At 31.3% G+C, this 20,982-nt stretch overlaps 2 protein-coding genes across 10 annotated transcripts in view; one reads left to right on the plus strand and one right to left on the minus strand.

Moving 5' to 3' along the window:
* Positions 1–175: 175 nt before the first annotated feature.
* Positions 176–2,068, minus strand: LOC125064913 (GTP-binding nuclear protein Ran). 2 transcript variants are annotated; one of them, XM_047672224.1, is made up of 3 exons: positions 1,931–2,068; positions 1,115–1,571; positions 176–1,006 (listed from the first exon to the last, which is right to left on the minus strand). In XM_047672224.1, the coding sequence occupies exons 2-3, from the start codon at positions 1,541–1,543 to the stop codon at positions 791–793; spliced, it is 645 nt and encodes a 214-aa protein (XP_047528180.1). In that variant the 5' UTR covers positions 1,544–1,571; positions 1,931–2,068; the 3' UTR covers positions 176–790. The 2 variants fall into 2 exon arrangements, with proteins under 2 accessions (XP_047528180.1, XP_047528179.1); XM_047672223.1 differs by lacking the exon at positions 1,931–2,068 and adding an exon at positions 1,703–1,719.
* A 218-nt stretch (positions 2,069–2,286) lies between these two features.
* LOC125065020 (syntaxin-1A) overlaps positions 2,287–20,982 on the plus strand; it is a 53,546-nt gene continuing 34,850 nt past the window's right edge. For all 8 annotated transcript variants that reach the window (XM_047672421.1, XM_047672425.1, XM_047672426.1 and 5 more), the window contains exons 1-2: positions 2,287–2,516; positions 20,300–20,383. In XM_047672421.1, coding sequence (XP_047528377.1) covers positions 2,484–2,516; positions 20,300–20,383 — 117 coding nt within the window. In that variant the 5' untranslated portion in view covers positions 2,287–2,483. The remainder of the gene's footprint in view (positions 2,517–20,299; positions 20,384–20,982) is intronic.

The raw sequence follows: 20,982 nt of genomic DNA on the forward strand, positions 1-20,982 counted from the left end.
TGGTCTTTTTTTATGTGAATTTATTTTGTCAATGTCAATGAATCAGTTGAATTTCTTAGAAATTGCAATAGTAGAGTATTCTACAATATCAACATTTAAATAGTAAATAAAATCTTGACTATAATAATTATCTTATAAAATTGCCTAATATTTTAATGAAACAACTGGATTTTTTTTTAAGTTTATTCAAAAAGTATCACCACAATTTTTACAGTGAAATATTGTCAGTCCTTATATGTATCAAACAAGGATATTTTTGATAAATAAATTAGGTAGTGGACAATATTTGTCTCAAGCCATGTATTACAAAGAAAACCATTAAGTAGTGAATTTCAACGGTAAAGGTTGTTATTAATTAGTTAACCTTAAAAAAATATATCTAACAGTTTTCTTTATAATTAAATAATACTATACAAAAGATCAAAGTTCAAAACACATAACTTTAACATGTAGGTAGTTAGGATAGTTCACAAATGTATCCATAATTTGACACAATATCTGATAAAATGAGATTTTATATCATATTAATGTCAATTATTCTATGACTTACAATAAAACATTGAACTAAGGACATTATTATTATAACAATATTATTGAAGCTAAACATTACTTTTACATGCATGGATTAAAGCAAATGACTTTAATGAAACTCACAATATAAAACTGAACTTATGAACCGATTGCAACCTAATGGAATGAAATAATTGAAAAACTCATTTCAATATAAGCCTAATCAGCTTTGATCACATTTAGAAGAGGGCACTGGAAATTTGAATTTATTTTGCTATATTTACAAGTCTTCATCTTCTTCTGGCAGAGCAGTGTCTTGTGCCTCTTTGAGATCCTTTTCGATCTGGTTCTGCCACTGTGGGTCCATAGTGACTTCTGGGGGTACAAGTGCGGGCATGGCAACAAACTCCAAGTTGCCATCACCAATTAACTTTCTCGCCAACCACAGGAAAGGTTTTTCGAAATTGTAGTTTGACTTAGCAGAGATATCATAGTACTAGAATGAAAAGAAAATTATATTTATTAATGATAATTTATATTATCTTGGATAAACAGACGAAAATAAAATGAAATATAAGAAGCATTTTAGACATAAAATATTCACCTGAAGATTCTTTTTCCTGTGAAAGACGATTGTTTTTGCCTTGACTTTTCTATCTTTGATATCTACTTTGTTACCACAAAGAACGATAGGGATTCCTTCACACACTCGTACTAAATCTCTGTGCCAGTTTGGTACGTTTTTGTACGTAACACGAGAGGTTACATCAAACATGATGATAGCACATTGACCTTGAATATAGTAACCATCTCGAAGTCCTCCGAATTTTTCTTGACCCGCCGTATCCCAAACATTAAATCTGATAGGACCTCGATTTGTGTGGAAAACTAAGGGATGTACTTCAACGCCGAGGGTCGCGACGTATCTTTTCTCGAACTCTCCAGTCAAATGCCGTTTGACGAATGTAGTTTTTCCGGTGCCGCCATCTCCGACCAGCACGCATTTAAATGTGGGCATATCATCTGTGGCCATTATGGTAAATTGTTTTGTATTTCTGTTTCTGAAAACAAAGTTTTAAGATTAAAAACTTAAGTATTTCGTTTGACATGACGCACCATATAGGTTCACGAGTAGATTAATTATTTATTTCACAACTATTTTCAAAACATTTCAAAGCAATATACGATGTACTTTGTGAGAAATCAAATGGTTTAGTTGTTAAGCTTCCACTGACAAGTTCAATTTGTTTTAAGTTTTGTCCGAATGGCGCTCAACTACCATCACAGGAATTTAGCTCAATGGTACCGAAGATTAACGAAAATAACACACAAACTACGTAACATAAACACAAAATATAAAATAAATTAGAAAGTGTATTACACCAAGAATATATTTACTGTATATAAAAGCACAATTTACCAAGATTATTTAAGAAATTTAAGATTTAAGTCCGTGCTCTTAAAAGTCGTTACGGCTCACAATGGCGTCACTTGACTAAACGGAAGAATCGCTTGACATCCACAGGCGCAATGACTGCAGTAGTCATGACACGTACTCATTGATTTTATAAAAATATTTGTGTTATGGATTATTCACCTCAAATATAATGTTATTTTGATTAAAAAAATACAATATATTTATTAGTTTATCTATTTGTCGAGAAAAAGTTTTATTTTAGTATTAAAATATAATGAATCTAATAACGATACTTATAGATACTACTTTACCGACCCTGCAGTAATGACGTCATATACTTCAGAGTCAGTTACGCCATCTACAACTTTGCAATATTTGTCCTAGTAGACTGATGGATGGAACTTGGAAGTTTCGTTCGTTCGTTGTATCGATTTTTTGAGTGAAGTGAACTAGTGTTCGTGTCCTTTAGTTTAGTGACGTTTGTTAGAAAAATATCTGTGAATGGGATTGTGTAACGAGATAAAACGTTTATTTGGTGTGTGATTTTCTATAAAGGATGACGAAGGACAGGTTAGCGGCGCTTCAAGCGGTAAGCCTCCCCTTTAATCTTTCAACTCCTAATATAACCAATGGTTATTTGCTGACCTCGAATTCACAAAGAAGTAGCCTTGTAACTATGCATACTTTAAAACTTAGTAAATAGCGTCTGTAGTCTAGTAAATTACAAGAGTTACCATCTAAGCCACTATTCTAAGATTTCGTTTTCTGGTCGCCCCACCCGTGACTTCTTTGCTGAATGATTGTGGTCGTTCTGTCATTGAAGTAAGACAATTTGTTGCGTTCCGCAGTGTTCCTTCAAAACGCCTATATCAGAACCAGTCTTTTGGGCATTGTTATAAAACCTTGCAAGGTAGGATTTTTCACACTTAAAAATATTAATATATTAGCGACAAATTGTTGCTATTCCCATTTTTTAAAATTATTATTTTACTTAATTAAGACCATGCAATGGTAAAATATTCTCTGAATATAGAAGCAGTTTACCAACTTATCTGTTTCAAGCCACATTAAATTTTTTATCATTCATAATTCTTAGTCATCATGTGTAGGTAGATGAGAATTCATGTTTTCAAATAATAAATAAAAAATGTTGTTGAGATAAGAACATATCCATTTAGTCATTTTAAACTACTTAGTGTTTACACAAAGTTCAAAGTATTAATTAAAACACGAATATTTTAGCTAAAATTAATTATGCTGATTCAAAATATTGAATTGAGATAGGCTCTGAAAGAAATAGTTCAGTATTTTTTATTGCATAGATTTTTTTAATGTCAAATCTAGTTTTATAGTTTTATGCTGAAGGATGATTTCCCACGTCTCACCGAATTGATTAATTAAAAAAAATAATTGATTGTATATTCTACACAGCGAGTTCAGCAGAATACAATCCAATATTACTAAAAGTTCTATCACTTATAATTGAGATTATAAAATACCAGTTATATAACATAACACACATACATTTTTATTCTTTAAAACATCAAATGTATTCGCTAAAGATACATATGATTCCTAAGCATTAGTATTTATTTATATTACACAATTTTGTTCAATGTATTGAAAAAAAATAAAAACAATTCAAAAGTAATTTTCTCAAATTTGCAAAAGAATAATACTGAATGCAGATTACAAGTCAAAGTAATTAACTTGTCTACTTATGTATGTTTAAAATTTTAAATATACAAAAAGTATCTCTGTGTTCTTTAAAGAGTAACAAGTTAAGTTTAGTTAAAGAGAACTCTCAAATTATATAATTTGTTTCTCTGTAATTGTATAGTATAATGAGAGATGAATTATATTCTACGTCCATATCAGTTGCTATCTAATTACATCATTTTTTTGTAACAAAACTCAGATTATTTCTATGTAATTAAAAATGTTTGTAAGATAAGACACATACACACATAATATACAGACTAATATATTCTGTTATTTTAGCATACAGACATTTTTTTTATTTATTTGGTTTTACACAAACACTGTTAATCTTATTGATATGAAACATTCATATTATATTAATATATTAATTTAGAAGGTATCCTAATATTAAGAGAAAATTGTCGATCTAGGCAATTTTGAAGAGAATGCCGAAACTATAATATATACAAAAAAGCTTGATTCATATATTTTGGAAAATTATTTGTGGTTTACGATACGAAAAATTCTGAAACACAAAATATTAATACTTATCAAGATAAATCATACATTAATTTCGAAGGTTTTATACGGATAAATATTGTCCTTTCCACTTTGCAATTCGAACGGATAGTTTTAGAAATATAACGAGATAATTGGATAAACGCGTGTAAAAATACGTGGGGCGTGTTACACGATGTATTAGTCAATACGGGCGAATAGATGTGCTGTCGAATGTTTATATATCATTGCTTGAAAAGCGGATATTATGCTTATCCTGGATTTCTTGTGGGATTTAAATTAAGACTTTGACTTGACTCAATTAGGCCAAAATATTAATATTTATATGAGGGGAATCCCCGTCGTTACATCAACCACCAGGAGCGACGAATGACATTAAAACCAGTAATATTTTTTTATATTCAAAAATATTATTCAAACATAAATGAATATATGTATATGATTCCACTCAAATCTAATAAGACTTTTTTATTCTTTCAAAGTTTTTATCATACAAAATACGCGAATTCATCTATTTAGCATAATTTAAAAAATATATGTAATGATTGCTTTTTGTAGATAGCTTTTTATAAATCCAGGAATTTGAATCGATGAGTATATCGAAAGTCTAATTAGATCTTGATTTAATTAGTGTGAATATTTATTGATCGAAAACTGATAAGTCTGATTAAAAAATGACAGTGTATCTGCGACTGTCTTGTTATTTAATGAGCGGTTTCTCGATAGGAGGGGATTTTCCATCGGCAATATATCGCGAATCATACAAATTTTCTCAAATGTAATTCCAGGTAACCTGTTCTGGCTTCTTTTTTATCCTTTGGGTCACGGCGAGGAATTACTTACCGAGTAAAAAAAAATCTGAATTTCCATGTTTTCATCACCGTAAAAATGTTTTACTGTACCCCTTAAAAATAAAACTGACATCGATTTGTAAGCAGAAGCCTAAACACCAAGTTTCCATAATACCAGCTTGAAAAATGAAATTCTTTCATACATAGCATCATTCTCTATATAACACTCCTAGTTTATCAAAATCGTTTCTTGCTTGCTACGTTAAATCAAAAACTTCTGTGCAAAATTAAAGTCGTAACTCACTAGTTTAGCCTTTGCAATGACTCAGTCAGTGGTAGAGTTTAATTAATTAGATAACAACTGTGAAACTTGAATTTTGCATGTATTTTACGAATGCTAGTGTATACGTTTATCAGCTGACGATGTTAGTTTCCGGTGCGTGGCCTTCGTATAAGTTGAATCATAAACATCCGTCATAATTGCATCATCGATCTCAGAGTAATAATTATTCATAAAGTAAGTAAAGTGTAAGTATGTCATGAAATGTTAAGATCGCCGATCAACGACTGCCGTCTGACGCTAATATATCTATATGTTATACAATTCACAGAATTTCAAATATTATGTCTTCAAATTTTGTGGTCTTCGTATCATTAAGGTGTAACCGACGGGACCATCGCGGTTTTTTTTGTATACAAATATTTAGGTTTATAATTAAATAAGCTAATTAAGATTTTTTTTATATAGTTAGCATGAAAAGCCTTTAATAATAATTATCTTCACTACTTTACGTATTCGTTTACAATTCTTATATGATATATAATAAAATACCTATTCTGTTAAATAATAAATAGTTTTGAGTAAAATTTTAGTGTTCAAAATAACAAAATATTCATAAAGTAACTTTTAACCTCATTATGAATATTCGGTCTGAAATCCCGAAATGAACGCTTTAACCTGAACTGATTTAAATTCATGTCAAGCTTACCCAAAGCCAGTAGCAATTGGAGATCGGAAAGGATAAATTCTGTACCACGTATGATGTAATAGGTACCTACATGTAATTTATGGGATATCAGTATTTTGGTGACTATTTTTATATATTTATTTTATAAGCAATTTAATACAAAGGTTCATTAGGCAAGAAAAAGGAACTAAAGATGTTAAAGAATAAATTTATTTATTTATAATACAAAACTGTATATATATCATTACAGGGCATGGTTGTCTTAATTTGATATGCTGTAATATTGATATTTGAATTCGAATTCGTCGTATATTAACAATATTTAAAATAAGTCTCTACTTTATATATGATATAGTCCAAGTAGCTATAGTTGTGAGTTCACACAGGCTGCAATAAAACAAAGCTATCTAAATGTAATGTTATTTACAAACAAATTAAGATACTATCCTGTTTGTAAAAAACGTCACACCAGAATAAGTCACTGGGTTTCTATGTTCTCAACGGAGTTAATAGCAAGGTTCCGTATTAGGGTCGGGAAAAAGAGAAGAAGGAAAAAGATTGAATAGCTCTATTGTAAGCGCGGCCTCAACGTCATGCACTTTGCATCAGCTGATTCACGTCTTGCGTCGTATCTATTTTTAACTGTTGTCTCGTAAGAAGTCTGACCTGCTAACGGTTATGTTATTCGATTTTAGTCACATAATGTTTTTAAGAGAAATAATTTGAATACGTAATAGAATAAGTTCGAAATTTTAAAACGCTTCTTGGTGGCGCGTTTCGGTCAATGATTTTTTTATTGTTAAAAAAAAAAATAGGTTCCACAAACGACCGAATTGACCGAAAGGATCGACCTGCAATTTTCTCCTGTACTTTATAAAAAAATGTGTCGTTAAGAGCACTTTTAGAGGGATACGAATTACTAATATATATATATTAACAAAAATTGCTTATTTCGCGTTATAAAAGTATGACATCACTTCATACAGTATCAGATATCTCAAACAATTTCTAAATTTGGCTTTCGTCAGGTCATCAACCAAAATCCGCTGGCCGACTTGTATATTCACTGACATGTTTATACCTAATTCATTAGATTGAGAATAATGAAACGTTATTATTAAGTTTTGACCTAGACAGTCATAATTGCGACGGGTCAAGGTTATTTCCATTTTTCTGAATAACAATACCGATGTTTTCTCACTATTTATCGTAAACTTGTTTCGTAATCTGACGAATAAAATGAATGGGCTGTTTATTTTATTATCGAAACTTATTAATTCCACGATGATCTTGAAATGTTTCAGTATTTAATAATAAATGATCTACAAACAGTAAATTTGCTTTTTAAGCTGTTAATATCTAACCCAAGGACATTGTAGTTATTGCCTATTAATATCGTTATGAGAGTAAACAGCGTAATGTAACGGATTTACGAGGCTGCCCTTGGAAAGCCAGTTAAAAAATAATTACTCCGTTATTGGTAACCGACGATACGATGTTCCGTAACCCGCTTGGGAATTAAAATTCATTAAATTTGAACCACTTCCTAGAGGAACAATTGCTTCTCGTGATTAATTTTTCAATATTCCCAATGCGATGGAAGTTTTTTTTTTTATCATCATTTGCATACTGGACTTGAAGCGAAATTAAAATAATTTATTTACGATAAAATTTAAATTTGGAAGCACGACAGCTATAAATTCGTAGATTTGATATTATTAGGCTATACTGCACTGAAAATATTCATAGTATGATTTAATGGCTGCGAAGACAATGTATAATAGCTATGAATTTTTCGCTAAATAAAACTTTGCGTTCATGTACGTTTGTGTTTTCTGCATTAGCATTAAACCCTCGTGCACTGTCCAAGTTACCACAATATTTGTGTTAATGCTTCTGGCTGTTGTCCAAATCAAGCCTCGACGGGTTTCCTCGAGGTCGTTGGTTTAGTTGCTATATACACCAAATTGATTTACTTATTTGTTTTGTTCAAATATTAGACATTATATTAAGTTAGATGATGCCTTAATAACAAGAGTAACGTACTTTGTTTTCTCTTAAAATTATATAGAATTTAAAGAAATCAATGTTCTACAATATTGTAAATATTTATATTTTATTTTATATGGAAGTGTACAACAAGATAAGTTGATAAAATGACGATGAACTTCAATCCAACAACTAATTCAGGGTTGCGTGGCCAGGACTCAGGACTAACATCTATACTATAACTAACATCTCAGGACTAACCAGTATTCAGGACTAACATCTAATTTGCACGAATTCTAACAAACTAACTTTCTATTATTTTTTAATAATTGTCTAGTTTAAATTAGTAAACTCATATTCCATCGACATTGTTATTTATTATTCGACGGAAATGTACTCAGCCTTCAGCGAATGCATATCCGTATGCCTAGTTACATGTTTCAAATATGTCGGACTTCACGGCATAAGTTTAAACTTCCGGCAAGTTCCATTTTCAGAGTTGCTAGCTATTTTAGCATAAATTTAACATTAGGCGTTTTAAATTACCATAGAGTGGACCAAAAGGAATTATTAAAATTAACTAAATTAAACTAAAGCCATACATGTTTATTACGGTTATATATAAATACACGATGGACAGGATAATTTATAATGAAAATATGTATTTCATATATTTTATATAAATATGTATGTTTTAATGTGCCAGACGAAGCGTTAGGAAAAGTTTTAAAATCCATGTTTTTTTATTAAACGTTCATTTGTAATGATTAAATTTGTACAAAAACATTACTTCATAAAATATTAAATACATATAACGTGTATATTATTTACAAAACATTGCTTACTTTTGATGTGCTTATCACTACAATGATCTCTCGACTCATGAATCAAATGTTGTTACTGTTAGTTGAACGTGGGAATATTCTGATCTACGATCCAAACACTTATCTTTTCTACATACACACACACACACACACACACACTATCTTTTCTACATAAACACTCACTCACTCACATATACCTTGCGTCTAGCAACACTTGGAGAGTCTTCATTACATAGTATAAAAAAAAGTCGATTAACGCTGTCTGTCTCTATGTATGCTTAGATCTTTTGATAAATTGATTCAAGAAGAAGGTTTATACATATAATACATGCACAATATAATAGAGAAACACTGATAATTTTAGAGGTTTCTGAAGTGATGTCGTAAATAAACATATTTTTTGCGCTTACATTGCAAACGCTGGCTGAATCCTGCGAGTTAGTTCAAAATACATATTACAGATTTAAAACGCAGGGACATAGCCGCTTGTATTGTCTAATGACTGAAAAACTGTGAACGTTGTAAGACATTCTGTATTATACTTAGTATCAGCATTGCACCCATGCGAAGCCGCGGCGGGTCGCTAGTTAATATATAAAACTTAAAACTATTAACTTTATTAATATATATCTTATGTGTATATTTAAAAAGTCTATAACTCCATGTTTCTGGTCATGAGTCACAATGATAATGTAGCTTGATTCTTAAAATATAAATTTGCTGAATTAAAAATATCTTACAACGTTGCTTTCGGTTTCATTCGCATTCAATTGGAAATATAGGTTGCCAGTTAAAGGTGGCTATTGCAGAGGTTTTAGTGGGTCAATACTCTACATAGTCCCGTTCCCTAAGGGTATAACGGGACGATTATACGACAGTGTAAAAATAATACAGGAACTAATGCCGGCTTCTTTTTGTATGGCGATACTTTATTCAATATTAACTCGACCGAACACGACATGTCGGATCAAGATTTTGATTTTCTTTTTGCCTTTCAGCATATTATGTATTTTTTACAAAATATTTAATCTCAAAATATTTTTTATCCGTCCTATTTATCAATAATTCGACTACAATTTATTGGACCTGACTTTTCATGACAAATGGTAGATGGCTGGTAGATGGTTTATTTATAATCGCATCAATTTCTTCTTATTACATTTGGATTTGATTTTTTAAAACTTCATATAAATTCATGACAATCTCTTGTTAAGAGAACACATTGCTCTAAAACAAGTTTTATAAGCTTGTGACTTGTAAAATATGTACTGGATTGAGATGAAACGACCCGCGTCATTTATCGCAGGTGATAAACAGATGCCGAGCTCGTGTAAAATTGGCCTCCCTGAATCAGCTTCGTGTGACACAATAAATTATCTTGAACCATTCAATTCTTAGCTGACGCGAAATACGGTTTATCTTATAAGAGAAACCTTTTCTATTCTATAAATTCACTTTACATTAGTATGGTAGAATTGTTTCAAAGTCGAGTGCTGTGTTTCGTTGATTTAATTACATTGAAAACAATTAGTATCAAACAGATTGCGCATCAAATAGAAACTCGTCGACCTCGATACCCTTGCGAGACGTTGCCATTATTAACAACAGTCCAGTGCTGTGCAAATTCGGCTCTCGGGAACACAGGGTTGTGCAAATACGGTGCGAATGTGTAATATAATACAGAGAGGCTAAGCGGGCCGTTCAGGAGTGTCAAGGTGGGTGGGGGGCGTGGAATGAATTACGTAAGGGTTGCCGCAGAGCGCGGCCGGTTTCCGTTGCCTTCGATACAAATTGTGCACATTTTTGCCTGTTTTACGGTTCACGTCTGAAGATCCGAGTAAGTTTCCCAACTTAAAATTTATTACGGCCCCAAAACAGATAGGACAGGTTTATAGTAACAGTGATTTAACTATTGCTTTCCATTATATATATATCAGTATAACCTTAATATAAAGCATCAACATCTTTTTCTTTAAACATTGCGTTTTGATTAATGTTGACGTCATATACTTCTAAGGCATCAGTTACTTCGTGCTTAAAGCTAATCTGTTAAAATCGATCACCACACTTTTAGTCCAGGGTGCTTCATGAAGATCAAGCCTGGGCTTTTTTATGGTAACACTAATACATTAATAAAAGCATTATCCTACGTAACTCCACTCCACGTAACCGTAAACTGTATGTATCTCTGAATGTAGTAGGTACTTAATTTGATATCTTTATTGAGAAACCTTAAATAACACTTAGGGCTATGTGGTTTAGAGGCTGTAAAGGTGTACGAAGTCAATATCCAAGCGACCCTTGGCTTTATGACTGTCCAAATTCGTGATAAGCATACCTAATACTAAGGGCTGTATTGTTGCCTTATTACTGAAACTCATTTAACTCTTTAATTATTCATTTAATTATCCCTCGAATACTAATTACTATTCAGCTTTGTCGTTGTTTATTCATTCACATTGCCTTTTTAATTTAGTTCATTTTGAATTAGTTGTAATTAATAATAATAATTAGTTGGATTCGTCATTCGAAAAAGTCTTAAGAGACGCTGGTAGAATTATCGAATTATTCACTTCAGTAATGTTAAGCGTAAAAATAAAAATTTAATCCGTTTAGATCACTTCGAATCTGTTATGGAATATAGTATACTAGCCAATGTTACTGGCTTCTTTGTTTTGCATAAGCCAGGGTATGTTATAAGTGGTTGATGAGAAACCTTGTCAGTACTGACAAGGCACTGGCTGACAAGGCTCGGGGAATGAGCACTGCAATGTTCTTAGGTAAAGAAATTAAAATACAATTTTATTATAATTATATGAACTAGAAGAGCGTGTTATTTTTATTAACAACCAAGAAAGTTTATTACTAAACAGGAAATTGTGTACGTGTTCAAAAATAGTTTCGTTATATTCAGAGTAACCGGACTGCGATAAAAGAAAAGCTTTCGAACTTAAACTATTTTCTGCAGGAACGTAGAACACGTTATGTAAACCCTGATTGTGGAAACATTTTACACAATTCAACGTGTGACGGTTATTTTTATTATAAAGTTAGGTTCGGTTAAATAAAAGAGATACTTGGTTCTTGAAGATTTAAATTTATTTTACCGAAGAATTTTCTGACACTGTGTCGCTTTATACTAAACTAGGTGAAAACCCTGGCTTTGCTCGGGTAGAATAATTAAAACTAAACAAATATAAATATACTTACTACAGTATCCGTATTATTATTTGCAACACACATTCAGAAAGAACCCGTAAACGTCAAAAATGGCCACCGATGAACTGTCATGTTTAATATCGAAATATTGCGATTATACGAATTTTGCGGATATATGATGTCGATTAAAAAATTTTTTAACGATCTTTAATTGTGGATAGGTTTCGATCTGGTCTATCCTAGACCTGCACGAAATTATTAATATATATGACAATCAACTGAAGTAAAAATCATCTATAGTAAAAGACATATACTGTTTACAAGAGATTAGATTTTGAATATAAAAAGCAGTTGATAATAATTCAACATAAAGTATATTTTACATTTAGAAGTCTTACAACTGTAACGAATATAATTAAATTTATTGGAATTGAAATTACGGTAAACATTGTTAACAGTTGAAACCTCTGATATGTTTGTATTGTTCAATTTTCATTTTTCTCATAAAAGTACAATGTATGTTGTAGATTATGAATGTATATAAATACAATCGACGGTTAGATGAAAATTTGGGTACGGAATATATATTGTACCTACTCTTATATACACACACATATAAATATATATATATATATCTATATGTCTATTGCAAGAAATATTATTGCTAAAAATCGAATTCATTTCGGGTAATTGAGTTGTGCAATGTGAATATTTTAACTCTCTATTTACATTTTCAAAGATTTTAATTTCCCTAGTTAATTTGTTAAATTTTTGTAAAACTTTAAAATGCTATCGTTTAATTTCAACGTTTTAAAATGCTTAAAAGATAAAATGATTGATGTAGTTATAATTTCGAAATTGAAATCCTTTGTTTAAAATGTTAGTAAAACTTTACCGTGATTTATGTTTAATGCAAGGATTATGTAAATTAGAATGCTAAAATAATTGCAACCGTAATTTTCGCTGAACATTTTTTCTTTCTTTAGTGGCTCCTAAACGAGGTGGTAAAAGAGTTGTGATACTTCTCTTGATGACGCCTCTATGTAATTATGTGTCGGATTTAAAGACCAGCCTCTGACTGACCCAGATTCCCGTAATCCTATTAACGTCTGTAGTTTATTTTATTCAGTACTATTTTCCTTTTCTACTCGATTTATTTATCTCAATTTCAGTCATTATTTAATGCTTATTAGAAATAAGTAATTAGTTTTTAGTTTCAAGTATTATGTAATTTATTAAATTGTATAATTCTGGTTAGAATCGTATTGGTTTTGAATTGATAATTTGTATTGATTACAATACGGATAACTTGGCAGCTTTCTCTGGTAATGGTGGAACAAATGAAGGTCGTGCTGTTTCTATCGATTTCTCATATTAATTTTCATTCGAGTAACTGATTATTATCAGCAGCTCATACAGCTCAGGAAACATTTTAATTTACGCAAATTTGCTAAATAAGATGGAAGTCTCTTTTGTCATTCGTGTTGATATAGTTATATAAATTGAGTATTATCAGTTTTTATAAACCAACGAGCCGAGCCCTAGTGGTTAGAACACGTGAGTCTTTAACTAAAAGTTGTGGGCTTACACGCGCCATCCGATATTGTGTTTATCATTAATCTCGTTTTTGTTCGTAAAGAAGAATCTGCGTGTGTCGGATAAAAATCTGCGGCATCATCTCCTATTCTATTATGATATTATGATAGATTATATGTATGCCCCGCATTGAAGTAGCGTGCCAGAAGTCTCAAACACCATCCCATCAAGAAGCGCGGAAGGCTCAGCTACAGCACATTCTCTTAAATGTTATTAAATCATAAATTAATGTAGTAGCAAAATTTACCAAAGTCAATGTAATACTTCATAGGCCTTTAAATATTTTTATATATTAATTAAATAATATAGTCTGTATTGCGCTAAGATATCTATCTGCCTGTTTTATTTTAATACAAATTTCTGCAGTTTTTAATGAATTACAAAAATGCAACGTAACTTATATCATTTTTATTATTATTATTATAGAATCAGTAACATTACGTGTTCATATCAGACGTCAAAATTTAGTAAAAGTCGATGGAACAAAACTGTCCTTTATTAAAGTATGTTATGTTATTAAATTATTTTATTTATCCATAACTGGTTATTAAATATTGAGCACTGTATCGTTACTAAGCTATAAAATTTGGCATATAAGAACCTTAGTATCGTAAGCCATCATTATTATTCTAATACATTTTTGGTATTCAATAATGTTATAGACCATCAAACGGTGATCATGTTATTCTAACTTTTTAACCTTCGATTTAGTTCTTAGCTTCCAGCGAAATCTCTTTATCCGTCTAACTTTAGCGAAGCCTTTGTATCAAGGTTTGTTGAATTAGCTTCGCACAATGTTTTCCCCGGAGTCCTAGTCAACGAAAAGGGTTATTGCGAAGGTGAAGGTCGGTTTATTCGTTGTGTAATGGTCTGGCGTTACGGCATTTCGGAATTGAGCTATCTTTTATGCTCGCGGCGTAACTTTTTACCCAGCGGGTATAAGAGAATATTTGTTTTCACATGAGGTGATAAGAAAATGAAATATGGTACTTTTTAACTTATGTTATAGAGATTTATTATACTAAATCTGAACTCGGAAAGCTTGTTACGGCAAATCGTCATAAATTGTTTCACTCAATCTGTTTTGTACGTGAATTGCGTTAAATCGCTCGCTTTGTTTATTCAGCTTAATTGGGATAAATGTACGGTTTAACAACTGGTTCCGGTTTCCAGTGTTACGATCACAATTCCAAGCTCGTCGCTTATTACGTTGGACTAATTTAATTACAGCGTCAACGCAATGAAAATTATTCTTTGATTCATAATTTAAGCGTTTTACATGTACTTGATTATTCAAGAATCATACAACATACCCTTCGTTTAGTTCCATTTGTTAGAATTTGCGCCACCGTGAAGCTTTTCAAGTAGTGGTTGTTGTATTAACGCAAGTTTAACGCTCGCTTAGAGAATCGCAATTCGTCCTAACCTTAATGCCTTGCAAATTGCATTTCTTTATCTGATTCTGGCAGAGTTTCTACTTATAGGACCATTGTGAAAAGTGAACAATTGAACTTGGTTTCGTTATATTTATCAAATAATGGGATTGAATTTATAGATTACAATGTTTTAACTGTTGTTACAACGGGTATATTTAATCATTATTTTTATATGATTGTGAAATTAGTAAAGTAACTTTATAAATATAAGTATATATTCAACGGCGATATTATATGAACTATAGACGCTCATTAATTTTTTTTCATCTAAGAATGTTTTTTTTTTATGTTATTCTCAAGTAATCGTAATGACAAATGTGTCATCCGATGGTAAGTGGTCACCACTACTCATAGACTTTGGAAATTCAAGGAATAATAACCATTCTTCATAACACTAATGTGTCACTAACATTGGGAACTAAGACATTATATCGTCGTGCCTGTAGAGTTACTGACTTACTCACCCTTTAAACCGGAACCCAACAATACTAAGTGTTGCCGTTTGGCAGCAGAACATGTAATGAGTGGTAGGTACCAACCAGATAGGTTCAGACGAAGCCTTATCACTAATTTAATAGCGAAGTATCTTTACGAAGGAATGTTTTAACGAAACGTTTTATAAGCCTTGTTGCAGTAATTTAATCTATATTTAAATACTAGATTCATAATGACGTCTCTCTCTTTTAAGATCGCATAATATAAAACAGCTGGTTATTTGAATTATATAAGAAAGTAAATATAAATCTTCAATAGAAGGACAAAACGTATAATATTTTGCTTGTATAAAATTTTCAAATAACCAACACGAATGGTACGACTCTATAATATCTTCGTAATGTTTGTATTATAAAAACTTAAAGCCTAGTTTTCCAGCCATGAAATCCAGCCTGGAAAAAATATAATAAAAGACTTAATCCTTCTACTAGAAGATAATGTAAGCATTTATTCTAGCCGCACTTTTAGGCTCGCCCGAATTTCACCGTGTTATTAAAAATATTCACATGTAACTCATAAGAAGGCTCTCATGTTTATGTGCTATTTACTTAAAAAATGTTTTAATTAAATAATGAAACCACACGGTAAAAAATTATATAATCATGTTTTTACTTCATACAATACAAGCATTGTAAAATATTTTCAGTCAATAGAAGTTTGTTCGATACAGTAATTGAAACGTCTGAAATTCTATGAAGTAAAATGGTGTTATATTATTTAGTAAAAGCTCGTCCGTTCGAGCCAACCCGCTGACCGAGCCGTTCGATTGAAATACGTGTCGAGACTCACGATTTTGTCGTCACCACGCCCCGGGCCCGAAAATAGTTACAAAATAAGTAAGCCTAATTAATCTCTTGATTCCTACGTAGTTTTATCGCGTGCTTCGAGTTTTTGAAAGGGCTCGTAATTTGGGGCTATTTACCTAATTGTTTAATATGCATATTTCCAAACGAAATAGCTAATTTCATAATGAGATATTCTTTTCCTTTTATTAATTCTGATTTTTTTTAATTTTTGAAATATAGTAAGATATTTTATGAAAATAAATACGTTCACCTAGACCAGACACTTTGATCGCGTATTATTCTCGACTCCAATTTCGTATAAGAACTTAGTATTATTGCAAGTCAGAAACATTTATTGATAGCGAACACTTTCATACAAATGAATATTCCAAGTTTCTCAAGTCGAACTGATTGGAATTCGAAAAGCGGCCTTTTTGTTAATCATAATTCTCTCCTAACCTTCTCCTTGAACCTGATGGAGAGGAGGCTTAAGCCCAGCAGTTTATAGCATTAAGTCCGTTTTCAAGGGAAATATGTAATTTATATTTGGGTTTTCATTTGAATACATTTTTGGAGCACTCTTATAATGTTTCATAAAAGTCGCCTTTTTACGTAACAATTTTTTTAATTGTACAGTATAAAATAAAACTGATTGTAATGATTAAATATTTGTAGATTAATAAAACGGAATAAAGCAGTGCCTTTAGCAAAAATATATTTAAAACAAAATCATAAGTAACATAATCCATGTTATGCTGTTTGAGGGTATTTTTTCCAGTTTTTCATACGTAATAAAAGGCATGTCATCATGCAACACGTGTCGTCGACTGCCGAGTATCAACGCCTACTCTCATATAAGGTCATAATTTTATCGTTGTATATTCAACTGTAACGGTGCTATTTTTATTTGATCTCACTGCGTTCCTGGTAATGAAAAGCTCTGTGAAACCTTTAAACTTTGCAGAGATAAGATTTTATTTTTAGATCGACTTATTTTATGGTTTCATATTTATGTAAATATATTTGATTTACCAATCGTTATGTATGAATGTTTATACAATATATGAATCATATATTATTTGATATTACGTCATGATAGCTTCTTGAAAACACAAGTTTACTAAATTAAGGCAGTGTGTCGGAACGGCCCCCTGCGGCATAAATAATGGTTCGATATATTATCGCGGTACGAGACGGGCCCTTGACCTACATTTAATCGTATGCTAACAAAGACTGCCTGCATTGTAGGCATAGTATACATATGCAAAATGATTTATATGTCTGTCCGCTGCCATCTAGACTCGATATCGTCTTTGTACTCTAGATTATTCTATAAAATATATATGATCAAAAATGTTGTATAAACAAGATAATAAATTACGTGAAAGATATTTAAAGTTATGAAAACCAACCGTAAAACTTTCTTTGTTCAGAAAATTCAAGATTAATCACCGCAATTTTAAATTATGAGTGAAACACATAAACTTTGCATGGGAACAGAGACGGTTTAACGAAGTATCCACTTAATACAGTATTGAAATGACTCACAACCTAAACTGGTGCGTCTATCTGAATTAAATTTTGCACAGATATTCCTACTGGAACGTCGATGAGCGTTTCAAACACATGATTTTTATTTTTTTTCCAAAAAAAGGCAAAAGCGAAGCTTAGCGTATTCAGCCTTCTTATCATTAACGTAAGCCTTAAAATACGCTTACACAGAGTTAAAAACGTAATATGATGAAATATAGGACATCTAAGTTAAGTTGGTATGAGAGTTTTTCTTTTTTGAAAATTATATAATATATGGAAATCAATCATTTGCACTTCAGATTACGAGTAGACAACTGTTACAACTTTATTGAAAAGTTATAACATAACGAGGGTTAAATTATTGATGGTTAACTCAGACAGTGTTCCGTGGCCAAAAATTGACATGCTTAAGAAATTTTGGTAGCTTCATTAATAATATATCCTATGGGATATCCTATCGGGTATTTTTTATATATTTTATCTTTTTACTTATGTGTATAAATTATATCAAAAAAGTAAAAGATTAAACATGCCTATTTTATAATGGTATGCGGGACCATAAAGATTGAGATTGTACGAAATATATACGTATCTATCTTTAACTACTAAGAAGATAATTTGATTAATAAGACGCTATGATCTTTATCTCTTTAACAGACATGGCTGACTCACCTTTCTGGCTAATACAAACTATTTATGTTTGGTGATGGAATAACTAATGAGCGCTATAATACTTGCTCTGACTAGCCTACACTAAGTTTTTGCACGAGTAAAAAGTTACAATACTAAAAGTAGGAGGTTCATTTATATCCCAACTTTTAAGTTTCTATTCAAATGTCGGAAAGAAATTAATATTTGGAATAGAATGAAAGAGTCCTACGCCGTCACGCTTTGGAGCGAAATTCTTTTTTTGTTATTTAAAATTACTGTTTAAGAATTGTGTTAACTTTGTATATATTTTAAAGAGTAAGTGATGATTATTATAAAATGACGAATATTATTTGATTCATTCCAAAATATTTTTAATCAATCGTAGTTAATGTTAGTTAAACTATAATACTAAAAGTTCGTAAATGTTCTAAAACTGAGCGACTAACTCTCTTCTGTTGAGCTGGATTAATTAGATAAATAGATAGACAGTTAGAGGCAGAATTTCATCAAACACATGCATGTTTTCTCACGAATCTCTGTATCAACACGGAGATGAATTATAAACAATCATTCTCTTCTCGGTTTTTTTCCTTAAAATCAAGCCTTAGTAGTACTTAAAAACTTAGAGCCAAGTGGTACTCGTCTAGACTGGACTCGATTAGTATTCACGATTTTTATCAACTGGGCTACCACTGATAATTTAAAGTCATCAGAACTATTTTTGTTAATGATATTATTAACAAGCGCAGTGTGGCATTTAATGACAAATATTGTATGTAACCCTATATACGTTGGACAATTGTTAAATGTTCAGGTGTTATTTGTTATCATAAGAATTAATTTTGCGTTCCAAATAAGTCGGCTAATATGTACTAACATCAATAATTTTATATAATTGTAAATTTAATATTATGTAATAGCAATAGCAAAGTTCTATTTGATATTCTAAATATACTTCAGGCTACTTAACAACTTGGAAAATAGACTTTTACGAGAGATTTTAAAAATATAAATTTATTTGAATACATGTCACGGGTTCGGAACGTGATTTCTATTAAGAACTAGAAAGAAACTCTGTAGCTATTAATGTTAACAAAAGTCATTCCAGTTAATAAATAATATTATTCGTATATAGTCTTGCTTTGTTTATATATGCATGTCAATGTTACTTTAAAAGGAGGCTTCAAAGTTACAAAGTTGCAAATGTAAAATTTTTAGCGGGTTTTATTTTTTGGTGCAATATTCCATGTTGCTCGCTAAAAAAGATACACGGAATTAATATGAAAACTCGACGTTACAGGTTGTTTTTCACTTGTTTTTGTCACTCTCGGATCACAAAAAATGTTGTACATATCGTACACAGCCGTACAAATTACTCTTCTATTATATTATAAAAACATCCTTATAAATGCATTGATGCTCGTTATTCGAAACGAAGGGCTTTTATCAACATGCGATAAATAATGAAAATAAAACGTAGGTCACTTAAGTAACTTAATTTTAAAAATACCTACTTCATTGTTATGTGTCATTTAATTATTTACTAAAAGTCACCATATTGATACTCTGGTTAAAACTTTATATGGAAATCAAAACAAAAATATTTATTTTTTGTTTAATTAACTATATCATATTCGAAATAAAAGCTCTGGTTTTCATTACACGGTATCCCAGTATATCCGGGTCGTAGGGCCTTTGTGGGGACGCGACCTTCTCCTATAAATTGAATAATGGCTAGTCCGCCTCAACTAAGTGGATTCAATTTTGCTTTACGTGCGCCATCCGATGTCAACTCTTGCTTACATATGAGCTACGAAAATACCCACCGGAAATTTAGCTTTAAGCTATTTCAGTGAAATCAAAAGCATTATAAAATAGTTTGTTTACGAGTTTTTATAAATGCAATTTTTTTATTCTGTTAACAGGCGCAAAGCGACGATGATGACGTCGGGCCTGACGATGTCAACGTCCCCGTCGAAGGCGGCTTCATGGACGAATTCTTCAGTGAGGTAAGTTTCTTCTAAAAGGAAAATTATTTTTTGAATCGTTAAATTCAGAGTTCCTACCACCTGTAGGTATTGAGTGTCAACAAACTTATAATTAAACCTGGCTTCAATTTGACGTCAAATGTATCTCACATGCTATAATAAAATTAGTTATAATTTTTTTTAAATCCGTTCTTAAATTATAGTAGGTATTATGAATTTTTTTTTTTTTTTTTCATTTCTGATAATATTAATTTACAAAGTGTTCGTAGCTCGACGCACGAGAGTATTAGACGGGAGACCATCTGTTTATCAAAATAATTTAGCTTTCAGAAGCGCGGGAAGTCTACCGCATTTGCATAGGTCGATTGAGTCATTTGAATATGACGAGCGATATTACTGACACGCCATGTCACACACTAAATCACTTAACATCGGGTCAAGGGTCTAACTTTGATGTTATATGTAACGAAAGCTAATAACTGTGCATCACGAAATAAATCCAATGAATATTTTTTTAATGGATAGTTGTCACCCCCAGCTTTGATTGCGTTTTAGGGGTTGGTCGGAACTCAAGCTTGCTTAGCACCAAATTTCATCAAATTCGGTTCTGTGGTTTGACC

The sequence above is a fragment of the Vanessa atalanta genome, chromosome 6 (genome assembly GCF_905147765.1).
Source record: "Vanessa atalanta chromosome 6, ilVanAtal1.2, whole genome shotgun sequence".
In the NCBI taxonomy this organism is placed as follows: domain Eukaryota; kingdom Metazoa; phylum Arthropoda; class Insecta; order Lepidoptera; family Nymphalidae; genus Vanessa; species Vanessa atalanta.

What these genes read in the sequence shown, in the direction of transcription:
- LOC125064913 (XM_047672224.1), bottom strand. Translation starts at nt 1,543, where the DNA reads ATGGCCACAGATGATATGCCCACATTTAAATGCGTGCTGGTCGGAGAT. An exon ending in ACAGGAAAAAGAATCTTCAG is followed by an intron (nt 1,007 to 1,114) that starts GTGAATATTTTA and finishes TTTTCATTCTAG; the next exon opens with TACTATGATATCTCTGCTAA.